Raw genomic sequence first — 13,337 nt, 5'->3', positions numbered from 1 at the left:
ATGTCAATGCTGGGTAGTGTGTATGATCCCCATATACTTCCTATGATGAGTGAAGCTCGGCAGCACTAAAAGTCCAAGCAGCGAAGATGGTGATCAGCTCACCCGGACAGCATGCATGGCCGGGAGGCCCTTGGACAGACCTGTAGTAGGTGGCTGGATGGAGATCGGGACGGCGTGGCGTCCAATGCAGAGGAACGTGTGGCTCCCCCGACGTTTCGCCGGCTGTTGCAAATGCTAACATGTGAGCGCTCAGACCTAGTCAGATCCCAAAGTGTGCTAGAACCAGCTGGAGCTGGGGATCCACACGCCAGATTCTGTTGATAGCTTAAAGTACTAATTCATTGTATTATCTGTTATGACCTTCTGCTTCCATTGACTATTCTCCTGCTTACTGACTCTGTACCTCTGCTCATCTGATTCATGTTGCCGACCCTGCCTGAACCTGACACTGAATCAGTCTTCTGTCTTTGTACCTTATCTGTCCGTACGTTGCCTACTCTGATTGTCTGACCTTTCTTGCCTCACCAGTGGGCCTAGCCACTGGCGAGGGATCTGTGGCATTTCACCTGCTCCTCAGGTGAAGCCCAACTGCAGCACTGTCTGTAACACCTGCTCCTCAGGTGTCCCTTGGCTGCAGTGTAGTCTTAATCGCCTGCTCCTCAGGTGATCATCCTTGCAGCACAGTCAGTGGTCCCTGCTGCTCAGATGTCCACTGCCTGCTGTATAGTTTTAATCGCCTGCACCTCAGGTGATCATCCTTGCTGCACAGTCAGTGGTCCCTGCTCCTCAGGTGTCCACTGGCTGCAGTACAGTCTGAATCACCTGCTCCTCAGGTGATCGTTGGCTGCAGTACTGTCTGAGTCACCCGCTCCTCAGGAGATCTCCTCTTACTCATTACTGTTGCACCAAACACTATCTCACATTGGTAGTCCTGTGTCTGGCTATACTAGCATTATTGGTGATTCTGCAGATCACCACATAATCAGGTATAGCATCTGTATTGTTGGTGATACTGCAGATCACCAATAATCAGAAAATCTGTTTTGCTGACACCAATCGTTACAATAAGTCAGACATTTTTGGAGGGATATTAATTCCTAGGTAAGGTAAGGGATCACGTCTTTAGTCCATGGGAAGGTGGATATTTTTGTGATTCAGTGTTAAGTTGGGGAGGAATATTAATTCCTCCTAGTGTTTCTCATACCGCTGTTATTTTAACATATGTACATGTACCAACTACATATCAACTATGTATGTATCTGTATTTATTCTATTCAATGTCATGACTGTACAGTGTCTTGTATTTCTTATGTATATTTGTTCCCCCATTATTTGTTTGTACTATGTACAGCTCTACAGAAGATGCTGGCGCTACATAAATAAAAAATAATAATAATAATTCAAGTAATGATTTATTTTCATTGACTTTGTAGAGTGAGGCTTCTGAAAAGTCTCTGAGCACTTTGCTGATGTGGGGGATAGATGTCAGGGGTTCTGTAATTGAGAGTAGAACGTCATCTGCGAACAGATTCATTTTTTGTTCTGAGTGAGAGGAAGGAATGCCCCGAATATTGGGGTTTATCCTTATATGCTCCGCCAGGGATTCCATCACCAGGACGAATATTAGAGGGGATAGGGGACAGCCTTGTCTTGTGGCGTTGGAGATTTTAAATAGTTTTGATAAGAAGCCTGAGACATTTACTTGTTCAGAAGGGTTATGGTATAGTGCTAAGATTGCATTTAGAAATGGTCCTTCAAAACCAAATTTGGTAAGGATTTGTTTCAGAAATCCCCAATCGACCCGGTCGAAGGCCTTCTCCGCGTCCAAAGCTAGGAGCAGAGAAGGCCCTCCACTCAGCCCTTTTTTTGTTTTTTGTTTTTTAAGTGAGATGAACTTTAAGCAGCTGGAAGTTTTAGTTGCTCTCTGTTAAATTTTAACCTCCAGTTTTAGGTTAGTGGCTCCAGAGGTCCTCTGAGCTCTGCTCTGTCCATGTACACACAGATAAAAATAAATACTCTACACTAGACTACGATGAGTAGCAAGAGAGCATCTCTAATGACAAGTTCTCTGGTGTACCAGGGGCTGGCCCTGCTAGGTGCCCTAACATTGTCCCACCTGCTCCTCAGACAGGTCTTCAACCTTCTGAGGGGGATCAGAGTCTACATCCTGTCCCGATGGTGGAGGAAGGACCTCAAGCAGTATGGGGGATGGGCAGGTAAGTGTCTCAGATACCTGTCAGGGCTCCCAAGCTGTGAGGCAAGCCAAAGTTCCCTTACAGGTAAAATTCCGGGATATCTGTCAGAACTTGGACAGGCTCCTCTAGCGTCCAAGACAGGGATACCGAGAAATTACTCACCTTCCCAACTTTCTTTTTTTTTTAGAGTTTGTATGGCATACAGAATATAAGCGCAGCAGGTAGCACTATGAATGAATACATCGATGAAATGAGTATCCCTTTTAAATTGTGAAACCTTACATAGATAAAACTTTTGTGACAAGAAGACCGACCACACATCATTGCAATGGCAGACCTCTTAAAGTGTACCTGAGATGACCTGAATGAAAAAATTCATACATACCTGGGGCTTCCTTCAGCTCCTTTTGGCCTGATTGCTCCCTCGCCACCATCCTCCGCCTTCTGGATCCTCTGCAATCCTCCCGGTAACTTTGGCCGGTTGGGGTCAGTCAACGCATGCGCCAGCTCACATGGCCGGGAGCAATCTTCACCTGCACGGTAGGTGCAGGAGGCATGTGCATGGCACGCACAGTAAGCCCCGACTCCCAAAGTTACTGGGATCGTAGCAGGTGATCCAGAAGGCGGAGGATGGCAGCGAGGGACGGATCAGGCTGAAGGGGGCTGGAGGAAGCCCCAGGTATGTATGATTTTGTGCTTTTAATTCATTTAAGGTTCACTTTAAATTTATAATCAATGGATAATGGATTATTTATAATCCATATACAGAACCTCCAAAATATATATACAGTACCCCTAAAAAAATAAACCAAGCCACCACCTCCCCCAACATATCAACAGAGCCCTCAAATATATACAGAGTAGGGACACCAAGAGCCAAATATAGTGTAGCGTGTACTGGTAGTTGAAATGAAGTGTGATAGAGAAATAAGCTATACTCACAAAGCAGGGTTCCCTCAAAGGACAACCACTGTATAGGCAGGTGGGGAGATTAGAACTGACCCCACTCAGGATTAAGAAGTCACTCTCTGTAGACGAAGAAAAAAAGGGGGTAACACCCCTCCACCAGGGCTGGACTTGATATAGCGTAGTTGGGATACAGAAGCACCAAAAAGATAAAAGTATCTAAAAAGTTTAAAACATGAGGAGGCAGTGGTGGACTTACCTCCTCCAAGCAGATACAGAAATTGCCAATGTGTTTGTCAAATACAACAAGTTAATTTACATACTCCGGGGGACAATGCAACGCGTTTTGCAGGTTTGATCCCGCTTCATCAGGCAATAACAACGGAGCAATAGCATATGTGGTCAGTAGAAGAGCCAGGCACCTCTGTGACACACATTTGTAGTGTACTACATCTCCCAAAGTGCATTCTGGCAGCCCTCATTATTTCGTGTGGCAATGGAGAGCAGAGGAGGCCCTGGGCTGGGGGATCCAGATCAGCTCACTCCACAGGTAACGATTGCCCCGACCGACACCCCCATTTTAAGGGCTCCTGTAGAGGAAGATCTATTTTAAAATGTCTACATTGAGGGTAGCCATAAATGTATAGGTGACTAGCTGATGCAGCAGAGAAACCAGAGGGATCGATTACTGCCACACACTGCCCAGTGATTCTCTATAAATTTAATTGTGGGGGTATTGAGGTGGGAGATCAGGGAGAAGGGGGAGGGGAGAGAACAATCATTTCTAGCTATGCCTCTGATAGGCAATGATATAATTTAGTGTCAGGGAGGTGTAAATATGCATTGAAATGACATCAGAGCAGTCTTATAGTGTTTTATATTCATTTTTACTGTGTTTAATGCATTAGGGCAGAAATGTAAATTTCAGTGTATACCTACTTTAAGTAATAATAAACATACATATATCCAGGCACATCGCCTCTAGTTAGGACATTAAATAAATTATTAGGGAAAGGGAGGTGCTGAAGGGGGTGTGGCTAGAAACAGCAAAAATCAATTAACCCTTCGCACACTCACATGCAAATGTTCAAACAAATGCATTCACAGATGTACTCATCCAGGCACAACTGTTATCCCTACAGCTAAATTAAAAGCCAGGGTTTTAGTTCACAGAAGAATGCATTCTTATGCTTAGTCACCTATACTGCGTAGAAGTACCCAGGTAAACATAGGTGTCCTAACTCTGGCCCTGTAACATGCATAGTGCAGACATGCAAACACATTCATTGCATCAAACCTATCAATGGATTAGGAGCACACATCCTAACTTCCTCTCCTGGGAAAGACAGTGCATCTTACCAATCGCACAAGGGAGCTAATGTTATGTGTCCATGTGCACCATGCGCATACACCAGCATAAGCTGTCTGCATGCTGACAAACATACAGGGGAAGGGGGGAGTGCACCGAATTGGACCCTAGCCACAGGGGTCAATGATAAGAATAAACATACATATATCCAGGCACATCGCCTCTAGTTAGGACATTAAATAAATTATTAGGAAAAGGGAGGTGCTGAAGGGGGTGTGGCTAGAAACAGCAAAAATCAATTAACCCTTCGCACACTCACATGCAAATGTTCAAACAAATGCATTCACAGATTTACTCATCCAGGCACAACTGTTATCCCTACAGCTAAATTAAAAGCCAGGGTTTTAGTTCACAGAAGAATGCATTCTTATGCTTAGTCACCTATACTGCGTAGAAGTACCCAGGTAAACATAGGTGTCCTAACTCTGGCCCTGTAACATGCATAGTGCAGACATGGTGGTGGTGCAGGCTGGTGTATGCGCATGGTGCACATGGACACATAACATTAGCTCCCTTGTGCGATTGGTAAGATGCACTGTCTTTCCCAGGAGAGGAAGTTAGGATGTGTGCTCCTAATCCATTGATAGGTTTGATGCAATGAATGTGTTTGCATGTCTGCACTATGCATGTTACAGGGCCAGAGTTAGGACACCTATGTTTACCTGGGTATTTCTATGCAGTATAGGTGACTAAGCATAAGAATGCATTCTTCTGTGAACTAAAACCCTGGCTTTTAATTTAGCTGTAGGGATAACAGTTGTGCCTGGATGAGTAAATCTGTGAATGCATTTGTTTGAACATTTGCATGTGAGTGTGCGAAGGGTTAATTGATTTTTACTTTAAGTAATATATCAATTTAAAGGGCAACTGGAGTGAGAGGGATATGGAGGCTGTCATATTTATTTCATTGTAAACAATGCCAGTTGCCTGGCTGTACTGCTGATCCTCTGCCTCTAAAGGTGGCCACTAATGATCCAATCTTTTTCATCCAATTTTACCAAATCTATGTAGTACCAGGGTAAACTGAGTGAATATACTGAATGGATAATTTAGGCAGTTACCTTATATTACATAGAAATGGTAAGATTGGATGAAAAAGATTGGATCATTAGTGGCCACCTTAATACTTTTAGCCATAGTCCCTGAACAAGCATGCAGCAGATCAGGTGTTTCTGACATTATTGTCAGATCTGACAAATCTATACACAAGTCCTGCCCGACCTACATGCATAGTCCTCAACAGTCCCGATTTCGTCGGGACTGTCCCTTTTTGGGGGGGCCCTCCCGCCATCCCGCGCTGCCCCCCTTCTGTCCCGGCCGCTGGGCAGAGAGGGGAAAAAACCTGATTGAGGCACCAGCCCTGGGGATGCGTATGCGGGATGGACGACCGCCGCCATTTCTCCCTCCCTCCCTTCTAATGTGCCCCCCAGTATTGTCGCCCCCCCCCCCCCCCGCCTGCAGAGTTAAATGCGCAGCGGAGCGGGCTGTCATTTAATCTTACTATCGCCGTGCGTTTCAGCTGGTCTTCTCGGCTTCCTGTGACGTCACAGGAAGCAGGAAGCCGAGAAGACCAGCTGAAACGCATGGCAATGGTAAGATTAAATGACAGCCCGCTCCGCTGCGCATTTAACTCTGCAGGCGGGGGGGGGGGGCGACAATACTGGGGGGCACATTACAAGGGAGGGAGGGAGAAATGGCGGGCGGTCGTCCATCCCGCATATGCATCCCCAGGACTGGTGCCTCGATCAGGTTTTTTCTCGCCTCCTCCCCACCCACGGGCACCCTCAGGCTCCCCCCCCCCCCCTTTCGGGAGTAAAAGGGAGTAATATTAATATTAATAATATTAATTAAAATAAAAATATTTATTTAAAATAAAAATATAAAAAAATGTGGTGGGCGTGACTAGGGGGTGTTGGGGGTGTGGTTCGGGGTGTGGCCTAAGTGTCCCGTTTTCTGTAGTTAAAATGTTGGGAGGTATGCTACATCTCTGACCTGGTCAGCACATACACACCATGCCGCCCACTTCGCTTCTCCAACAACCTCCTCCTAACCATCCTACGCATCTTGCATTCCCATGTACAACTACAGGACTTCACTAGAGCTGCCCCCATCCTGTGGCACTCTCTCCCACTGCCCATCAGGCTTCTCCTCTCCTTCAACACCTTCAAACAAGCCCTCAAAATTCATCTCTTCAAGAGGGCCTACCTCACCTCGACGCTGCCCTAACTCTCTCTGCCTAGAACCCCTCAATGCACCCTCCTTCCTTTCATGTCACCACCCCTACCCTGTAGATTGTAAGCCTTTGGCAGGACCCTCTCCCCTTGTGTATCATACTTGATTGTACATCCTACCTAGAATATGTGAAGTTGTATTATTAGCACTACCACTCAAGTGTACAGGGCCGGATCTACCTTAAGGCACTGTAGGCACATGCATACAGGCGGCTGATTATGGAAAGGCGGCACACTGCCCTCCCTGAGTGCCGCCCTCCTTCCCTATACAGAGTCCTGAGCTAAGTGTAAATGAGAGGTTACTTACCTGGCTCCTGGCATTCCACTGACTAGATCTCTCTTCAGTCAGGGACAACTCTAGCTACTTAGTTAGCTACGTAGTATTAGGCATCCTCGATATTAAGGGGTACCTGTAGCTACAGTACCTAAACCTTGCAAGGGAAGTAGGGGTTAGGTGGCAGCTGGGGAAGCCAGCAGTGCGGTTCGGTGGGGGTTTGTAGGTCCATGGAGGGCGGAGTCTAGGGTGCCAGGACATCTGTGCCTGTAGGCTCCTGTGAGGTAAACCCAGGCCTGCATGTGTATGATCTGGCATTGTATTACTACCTGTAGTGTGTTGTGCATCTTATTGCTTACTACCTGTATTGTGCTGTTGGTCACCCCTGTCTGTAATCTTATGTATTGTACAGCGCTGCATAATATGTTGGCGCTATATAAATCCAATAAATAATAATAAGCTGACAAGATTAGCTGCATGCTTGTTTCTGGTGTTATTCAGACACCACTGCAGCCAAATAGATCAGCAGGGCTGCCAGGCAACTGGTATTGTTTAACAGGAAATAAATATGGCAGCCTCCATATCACTTTCATTACAGTTGTCCTTTAAAGGAGTCATCAGGGAAAAATTAATAAAATAAGTGCTACTTACCGGGGGCTTCGTCCAGCCCCAAGCTCCCAGCATGTCCCTCGCCGCAGCTCTGCCGTCAGCCGTTCGCCGCAGCTCCGTCTCGGTCCCCGGCGATAACATCAGGGCGACCTCTAGGTCGGCCTGTACTGCGCCTGCACGAGTGGCGCTGTCAATCACCGCCACATGGGCCGGAGCGGACTGCGCAGGCGCAGAACTACTGGAGCTGCGGCGAACGGATGAAGGGAGAGCTGCAGCGAGGGACATGCTGGGAGCTTGGGGCTGGAGGAAGCCCCAGTAAGTAGCACTTATTTTATTCATTTTTCCCTGATTACTCCTTTAAAGGATGGGAATAAAGTCAGTCAATAAAATTTTTGAGCAGAAAAATACATAGATTTACTGTAAGTAGGTCTGTGCATTAATCTTGAAAGAGGGAAAAATGAGGGGAAAAAAAAGGAGAAATAGGAATTTGGTTCCCAAAGAAAGACTGTCCTTCAAAAAAATGGACATTTGGGCGCTAAGGGATGCAACTCTAGAATGTAGTTTGTACTTAAAGGACAACTGAAGTGAGAGAGATATGGAGGCTGCCATATTTCTTTCCTTCTAAACAATACCAGTTGCCTGGCAGCCCTGCTGATCTGTTTGGCTGCAGTAGTGTCTGAATCACACCAGAAACAAGCATGTAGTTACAAAGTTTTGTAGACAAAGATTTGTAGAGAGTCCCTATTCAGTGTGCAGGGGGGGCATACAAAGTTTTGCAGGGGGGGGGGGGGGGGGCAGTGATTTCTAGTTACACCCATGGTTGTGTTTACACTGAGACTTCCTTGTCTAGGGACACATTCTCAGCTCTTCCTGTATATAGCTGGCTGCACATGTCTGAAGATGTCTGTTTTTCCTCCCGTAGCTGGAATGCAGTTTCATTTTGTCCGTTAGCTGTACATAATGCTGAGTCATTCACAGTACGTAGGTCACCCTGCTCTGGTGTATAGGAGTGTGAGGGAAGATACTACACTAACTGACAAGCTCTATGGGAGCAGCCAGGATGGAATATCCTCTGATACATAAGGCACTGGCCCTGGTGGGCGCCATAACTCTGTCCCACTTGGCTCTCAAACAGTCCCTCAAGCTGCTGAAGGGCTTCCGAGTCCACATCCTGTCCCGCTGGTGGAGGAAGGACCTCAGGGAGTATGGAGGCTGGGCAGGTAAGTCTTTTGTGCAGCTGTCAATGTCAGTTTGTGACAGAGCTAGCTAGTGAGGGTCTACCAGACAAGTTCTCTATTTAAAACCTCGCACCAGGCATACCTGATTTTTCAAAATCTGTAAAGTAAATCACGTGTAAAGAAACTCGCCAGGAATCCAGCTGTTGGCCACTTCCTGTACCTAGCCAGGAATCCTGCTGTTGGCCACTTCCTGTACCTAGCCAGGAATGCAGCTGTTGGCCACTTCCTGCACCTAGCCAGAAATCCAGCTGTTGGCCACTTCCTGTCCTGCAGACCATAAGTACTGTAGGCTGCAGTATTCCTTGAGAGATTCAGTCTGTACCTCACCTTTTGCAGTCTAAATAGTGAAGTTTATGCAATATAGGCAACAACTACAGCCACACCCACAAGACACGTGTTCTGGTGCTTTTGGTCAGAAACAAGCATGCAGCTAATTTGGTCAGATCTGACAATAATGTCAGAAACACCTGCTTTGCTGCATGCTTGTTCAGGGTCTGTGGCTAAAAGAATTAAGGTACTAGCTGGTAGGTGAATTCTGCTACACCTCGGACACCAGGGCAGTGCTGGAACCAGGCGACTTGACCCAAATGTGCAACAAGGAAGGAAAAAGTTCCGCACAAACTCCTGTGTGTAATCGAGTCCCAATTTATTAATGCAGGTAAAACGCGATACAGTCAAGGAGCTGAAATGTTTCGGACTCGCAGGTCCTTAATCATAGCACAAGTTCATGTTGGAAAATCTAAAACCCACCCCCAACACAGGTGAATCCAATTACACTCTCATTGGTTCACACTCAAGAGTGGCAGTAGGTGTGGCTAAAAAGTATATATATGTAGAGGAGAAATTACCCCTCTTCTACTCAATTAAAACCAAAATAACACCTATGAGAAGGATACAGGCAGCGCTTTGATGGTAGAGCTGGATTGATTCTAAGGACACACCAATCAATTAAAAATTATAATATGTTTTGTAATTTATTTATTTGTAAGCAGAAACAAAACCAGAAACAGAACAAAGAAAAGAAAGGAGTTCAAGTGATGGAATTTAAATCCCATCTAGTATTGAGTCCATGTGGTGAGCGTGTCCCCAATTGGAATATCCAAAAGGCTTCTTGGATATTCCAATTGGGGACACGCTCACCACATGGACTCAATACTAGATGGGATTTAAATACCATCACTTGAACTCCTTTCTTTTCTTTGTTCTGTTTCTGGTTTTGTTTCTGCTTACAAATAAATAAATAAATTACAAAACATATTATAATTTTTAATTGATTGGTGTGTCCTTAGAATCAATCCAGCTCTACCATCAAAGCGCTGCCTGTATCCTTCTCATAGGTGTTATTTTGGTTTTAATTGAGTAGAAGAGGGGTAATTTCTCCTCTACATATATATACTTTTTAGCCACACCTACTGCCACTCTTGAGGGTGAACCAATGAGTTATTCACTGTGTTTTTCCAACATGAACTTGTGCTATGATTAAGGACCTGCGAGTCCGAAACATGTCATCTCCTTGACTGTATCGCGTTTTACCTGCATTAATAAATTGGGACTCGATTACACACAGGAGTGTAAGGACTGGTCACTTTACAGACTCACTGGACCCTCGAGGATGACCTAGAAATAATACTCTGTGATTTATTTACCAGTACTGGTTTTGAATCTGAGTCAGCCACAATTAAAGACGCACAGACAGGTTGTGACTGATAGACAGATTGAAAATGTATTGCCTTTTGATCATTATTTATACAGTCATTTGTACATCCTGTACAGCCGCAATAGACATAGAAATTCCAGCACATTTACATAATACATGATTTACATAATACAAGAGAGGGCTTCATAATAACTAATTTAAATGAGAGGACTTTCCCAGCATAACCCATGACATCTCTGCAGGTGTCAGAGTGGCACAATAAAAGTTTCCTGTAAGTTGAAGAGATGGACAAAGATAGAACAGAATTGAAGAAGTGAGAATGCAGTGTAGCATGACAGATACAACCTTCAAGCTCTTAGCTAGTTAGAAACTATATTATACATGGATTCTAAGATGGCTGCAGAAGAGACAAAATGGCTGCTGACAGTGTATATACTTATGCTTAAATTTCCTTACAATTCCCTCCTTTTTAGACATTTTCCAAAGGAAAAATGGCTACACAGACTATGCTAGTGCTGTCCCCCAAGGATTAGTATCCTGGGGGATGCCAATTCTTGCTTTTCTTGATACACTCTAATTGTATTTTCACGGAAAAGGATAATCATATCAATGTCAATCATTTAGACTTATACAGAACTAACATATCAGTGGGCAAAATTCTGGCCACAGTCTCCCAATGAGATAATGGACATAACATGAAAAGTTGTTTGCAAAATTAACTCTAGCACAGTACATGATTAGCAAACTGATCTTGAACAACCATTTAAACAATGGTCAACCAACTCAAACTAACCATACCTAGCCTGCGGCAGGAACACTTCCCCTAGATCAATACAAGAAAGAAACTGCCTTATATCAGCACTTACTTCAAGAGAAGCTTCCATCTGCTCCTGTCTAGAAAAAGGCTTTTCTAAATACTAGGCCTTAGGTAGGCCAAGGTCAAAAAACCCTTATGATAGCAACTAACACATGCATAAGGTGGCTATATTTGTGAGAGGGTGGTCTTGACTTTACAATTTAGTTTACAACCCGTTTGTGAGGCATGGCAGGCCACTCATCTTCCATCAGCCACTGTACTCCAAGCTATCTCTGCGCCCTTTACTCAGAGTCACACACTCCTGTTAACCCAGGGGGTGGACACTAACCCAACTACAATCATACTCAGGCCTTAATGCCCAGAGTACAGAGGCTGAGATCAGAAATACAGGAGTACTGCCAAAACTCACCAAACAAATCAAAACGTAGCTACAGGCCTCAGTACAGGACATATTTGTGAAAGGGAATACAGATCACAGCAAGAGACTAGGGAACAAGGCTGCATGAGACCATCAACATCTCTGGCCTTCCAATTATCCCATATTAAATATACCAATCCGGTTGCTCAAGGCAACTGTGTTGCTGTGAAATTGTAGTCCATCACACCAATCATACTGACCAAAGCCTGTTATGCTTGCTCAGACAAACAGATACAGCTCTGATTTAACAAGGGAAGGGAATGTTAACTAATTGACTTTTTTTCCCACAGTAGTGGTAAATATCTATACAGACATACTATAAATCAAAGCAGAAAAAGATGTACCTAATAGCAACCGCTGCCAAAGATACTCTTTCAAGATCAGGACTAACAGGACAACTGTAATGATGGCTACCTTCAGATTTAACTATGCTAGACGGACTCTGCTAATCACACATATGGATACTCAGCAATTATACTCACAGTCAGGATAGGACAAAATATAATACTCTAGCAAAGCTTAGAAAGACAACTATGGCCAACTTGAATCTACTAAAGACCAAGGTACCAAAAAATAGGAGACTTGTTCCCTGAAAATTGCCCACTGAGATCAGCTCTGCTGAATTATATGTGTAGCAACACGTATGCGTGGGTATGTAGATATATATATATATATATATTTAACTGTCTGATAAATATACAATTTTATAGTTATCTGGGTTGAAGAGAGATGTGTGTACATAAAGTTTAACCAAAAACAAAACACCACACCGGCCCATTTCACTGCTGATCCAGAGGAAGGCGAAAAACCCTTATAAGGCATAGTGTTATTAGCCCCATAAAGGGAAAATTCCTTCCCGACTCCAAAATGGCAATCAGAAAAAATCCCTGGATTATTCAGCATTTGGCCTTATTTAGTAATTGAGATAAAAATATCAGCTCATTACATATCAACCCATTATCTAACTTACAACAACCCTAATTCTAATCTTTACTAAAGGATGATATAGCAGAGATGAAGGCTGTTACTTATTCAGAAAGCAGTAACCCATAATGTGACTTACAACTAGCTCTCTTTCTATCATATCCTTAATATAGTGACCCACCCCTCATAGCAGCTGATTCAATCATTGATCTAAGATCGGCATTAAAAATATCCAATCCTTGATCAGACAAGTGAACTCTATCCGGGCGGAATAAATTAGGCCGGGAACCCTCAAGCTTATTATGCCAATAAGAAAAACCCCTTATAGCTGGCAGGGATCTAGATAATGCCCTATTAATGAATGTCTTAATGGCCCTTAATCTATCCTGGGGAAAAATCCACACCCGTCTGGGAATGATTTCAGAGAAGACCAGCACACATTGGGGAATGATCTCATGAATGCGCATGAAATCATATTTCATGCGGTGTAACAAATTAATAGTGTTAGCTTTACCCACGTCATTCCCACCCAAGTGACAAATAAGAATGTCTGGCATAGGAAATTTCCGCATTAAAGAAGTAACCCTACCAAAAAACATATTCCAAATCATCCCTCTAATACTGAACCAATAGATCATGAAGTTATTTTTAGGTAACCCAAGGTTTTCCCCATAGTCACTATTAGTAGCTTTCCTACGA

General features: G+C 44.2%; 1 protein-coding gene across 4 annotated transcripts in view; it reads left to right on the top strand.

The window, feature by feature from the left end:
• Positions 1-2,016: 2,016 nt before the first annotated feature.
• Positions 2,017-13,337, top strand: part of LOC137560910 (very-long-chain 3-oxoacyl-CoA reductase-B-like) — a 129,245-nt gene continuing 117,924 nt past the window's right edge. For 3 of the 4 annotated variants that reach the window (XM_068272075.1, XM_068272073.1, XM_068272072.1), the window contains exon 1: positions 2,017-2,216. In XM_068272075.1, coding sequence (XP_068128176.1) covers positions 2,033-2,216 — 184 coding nt within the window. In that variant the 5' untranslated portion in view covers positions 2,017-2,032. Of the gene's footprint in view, positions 2,217-8,575; positions 8,805-13,337 lie in introns of those variants that run through there. The other variant, XM_068272074.1, reaches the window with a different exon arrangement.

This window comes from Hyperolius riggenbachi, chromosome 3 (assembly GCF_040937935.1).
Source record: "Hyperolius riggenbachi isolate aHypRig1 chromosome 3, aHypRig1.pri, whole genome shotgun sequence".
NCBI classification, from domain to species: Eukaryota; Metazoa; Chordata; class Amphibia; order Anura; family Hyperoliidae; genus Hyperolius; species Hyperolius riggenbachi.
Note: the sequence above shows the minus strand (reverse complement) of the source record. Positions and strands in the feature narration are given on the sequence as shown.